The following is a 3,309-nucleotide window of genomic DNA, read 5'->3' on the forward strand; positions in this document are numbered from 1 at the left end:
TGCGTTTTCAAGGTTTGATATTAATCGGACAAGTGGTTCCCAAGTTAGGGCCATTTATCTACCAAACCAATGACAGGACACGGTGCTATGACATCACAATTGACGTCAATTTTTTTTGTTTTTTTGCACGTACGGGCACGCGAGAGTGAATGAACGGCCTGTGTGGTTGTTTCTGGCAGGCGGTTTGAAATTTTTTTTTTTTTTTTTTTTTTTTTTGCACCTACGGGCACGCACTCGTGTATATATATGTATGTATATATGTATATATATATATATATATATATATATATATATATATATATATATATATATATGTATATATATATATATATATATATATATATATATATATATATATATATATATATATATATATATATGTATATATATATATATATGTATATATATATATATATATATGTATATATATATATATATGTATATATATATATATATGTATATATATATATATATATATATTTGTTTGTTTTGTGTGTTGAACTTTGCGAAAGTTATAATGCAATACTTTCATTTAAACATTTAATTCTCAAGGTCTTAACTGTACGGGATCAGATACCGTGCGGTTGGGAGAATAAAAGTGACGCCGTAAGGGTTGTTTATAGAAGGCTGTGGACATTGATTGTATCGATCTGGCCTTAACCTCAAGCGTTGTTGTCCAACTGCGGAGCGATGTGTGCACACCCGGCGTGTAACGTGCAAATATTGTATCAACTCGAGATGCGGAATAGCAGTCATTACGGAAAGAATGATAAGATAAAACGTTATAAAGCTGGCAGATCCGGGATTGGCCAGGGCCACGCGCCTGCATCTCGCTGGGAGGGTGGTGGCTTGCTCAGTGCTTGGAGGGGTCGATCGGAACGATTGCCATTGGCCACGAACGTCACGCATTGTTGCAAGCACCTTGCATGGCACATCCCATCGCCATGGAGGACTTCATGGAACAGTTTAGCGACCTGGAGAGTTTCGCTCCGTGTTACTTCGAGGAAGACGACTTATTTACGGACGAGTCGTCTTCAGACGCTCACGTTGAAAAGTTTCTCGAGCAAGACGTTGAAGATCTCCTGTTACTGACACCTCCGGATTTCAGTTCATCTCGCACCTCGGAGCTTCCCGAGACGGGTGTCGACGTGCTTGTCGGGTCCAGTCTGGAGACGTGTCCCGGCGTGAGTTCTACCAAAAGGAGACGTCGCCCGCGTTCCTCAACGGAGCTGCAGCGCCTGCGATATGCGGCGAACCAGCGAGAAAGGCGCCGAATGGAGTCGATAAACCGCGCCTTTCAGGGTCTTCGCTCGCACATCCCAACACTGCCGTACGAACGTCGCCTCTCCAAGGTGGATACTCTCCGCCTGGCCATCGGCTACATCAGCTTCCTGAGCGAACTCGTCCGCTCTGATCTCCCGCTTGCAGACTCCACCGACTGCACGTCGGGACATCCACGCAAGGTTGTCATTTTCCACCGTGGAGTGCGTGAGTGACCCTTCCTCACCTTCTACCCTGTAGTTGTGCGTGTCTAAGTGTCCTTCCAAGACCCTAACCTTGTGCTTTCTTCAATGAAACCCTCGTGTCGCTGAGCTTTGGTTTGTGCGCATTTTATCATCCTTCTACCGAGTTCTCATGTTCGTTGGATAAATAGTGACATGAACAAAACAAACTTTATTGACCCATTCAATCATGAGATATTATTGGTTTTTTTTTATTATTTTGTCCTGTGAAATATTTCCTTTTCTCATGTGAATCTCTGGCTCATGATATACAAGTTCACCTGCAGGTTCCGAACAGATCCGGTAGAGTATTGATGAGAGTGTCTGCCCAATTGGTTCCAACACAACCCCGGCAGAGTCATCCCAAAAACGTTAAAATTGGTATGTGCTGCTTCCTTGCCAAAAAGGATAGCGCACGGACAAACAACCATAGTTTAGAGACTATCGTCCAGGCTTAAAGGGCCTAACGACTTCTTCCTGCATGCAAGTTCCTTGTTATGGAACCCATACTAATCCTATATTAATAAAAAAGTGTGTTTGTGCATTGTCTTCTTAATTTGTCCTTGTAATTCCTGTGAAAGTACACTGACGGCCATTTAAAACTCCTGATCCTGTGCACGTGCCATATGTGTACAAGCTCCTCCATGAGCCTCATCTAGATCAATGCGGAAAAGCAATTTGTCGATGGAAGTTCATCAATTTGTCCTGTACGTCGTCTGCAGTCCTCGTTCTTTCTCGACACGACGTTGATTTGAAAACGCACGCAGTGTTATTAATTGGTCGGAGTAACACAATTCATTACATCTCGTGCATAATATGATTCATGAACTTCACACGTAAATACACATTTGTACAACAAATTTATTTTGATTTGAAGTTGGCAATTATTTTTCTTAATTCTGAACGGATTATTCGCTTGTTAGCGATGAGTTTATTTATTTATTTATTTGAGTGTTGTGCGCCTTGTGCCAGGAGCGAATCAGGGGTCACCGCTTGAGGGACACTCTCTATCCTGGACGGACGAGCGTTTGAGATGGGAGAGGCAGCTGGTCCGCACCGCCAAGGTCTGGACTCCAGAGGATCCACGTTCAGAGCATGCAAATAGCTCAACCTCTCAAAATGGGGGGCACTTGTAAGGTGCTGACTCCATCATCTTTCAGGAAGTGTGTGTGTGTGTGTGTGTGTGTGTGTGTGTGTGTGTGTGTGTGTGTGTGTGTGTATTTCATATATATATATATACATACACACACACACACACACACACACACACACACACACACACACTTCCATACAGTCCAGCTGCATAACCAAATTCAGATGGATGTCTGTATGAGTTTTTTTTTTTTCATCGTCATCACGACAATTCTGCACTAACGAGCGTAAAACTCATGATGTACTGTATATAGTGCTAATTAATGTAAATAATTTGTTAAATGATTGTTCCTATGTATTGGTCTGGCTTCTCTGCAGTAATGGTTGATGCTACCGATACTGCCTATTATTTATATTTATCTTAAACTGGATAAACCTTCATGAAAGTATGTGCATTGTGAAAAAATTCATAAACCGTCGAGGCAAAAACACCGAAACTGCAAAATCTGGTTCAAGCGAAGTTGTTCATTGCAATGATGGGTCGTTGAGATTTGCGCACTCGCAGACATTCCGGGTGCGATTTCACACCAGATCGATCACGTGACGCACATAATTCTTTCGACCACTTACTTACAAGTTATGTTTATTCAAATGGATTTATTTCATTGTTTTAACCGAGAAAATGCAATCCGTTTTTTATATTTGATGAAGCTTT

The 3,309-nt window shown here is 41.7% G+C and overlaps 1 protein-coding gene across 2 annotated transcripts in view; it reads left to right on the plus strand.

Annotated features, from left to right (window-relative positions):
* PTF1A (pancreas associated transcription factor 1a) overlaps positions 1 to 2,749 on the plus strand; it is a 19,622-nt gene extending 16,873 nt beyond the window's left edge. Inside the window, exons 1-2 of one of the 2 annotated variants that reach the window (XM_085876692.1) lie at positions 491 to 1,488; positions 2,475 to 2,749. In XM_085876692.1, coding sequence (XP_085732818.1) covers positions 927 to 1,488; positions 2,475 to 2,638 — 726 coding nt within the window. In that variant the 5' untranslated portion in view covers positions 491 to 926 and the 3' untranslated portion in view covers positions 2,639 to 2,749. Of the gene's footprint in view, positions 1 to 490; positions 1,489 to 2,474 lie in introns of those variants that run through there. The other variant, XR_015057001.1, reaches the window with a different exon arrangement.
* The last annotated feature ends 560 nt before the right edge of the window (positions 2,750 to 3,309 follow it).

Source organism: Eptatretus burgeri, chromosome 4 (genome assembly GCF_056783735.1).
Source record: "Eptatretus burgeri isolate ZD-2024b chromosome 4, Ebu_testis_v1, whole genome shotgun sequence".
In the NCBI taxonomy this organism is placed as follows: domain Eukaryota; kingdom Metazoa; phylum Chordata; class Myxini; order Myxiniformes; family Myxinidae; genus Eptatretus; species Eptatretus burgeri.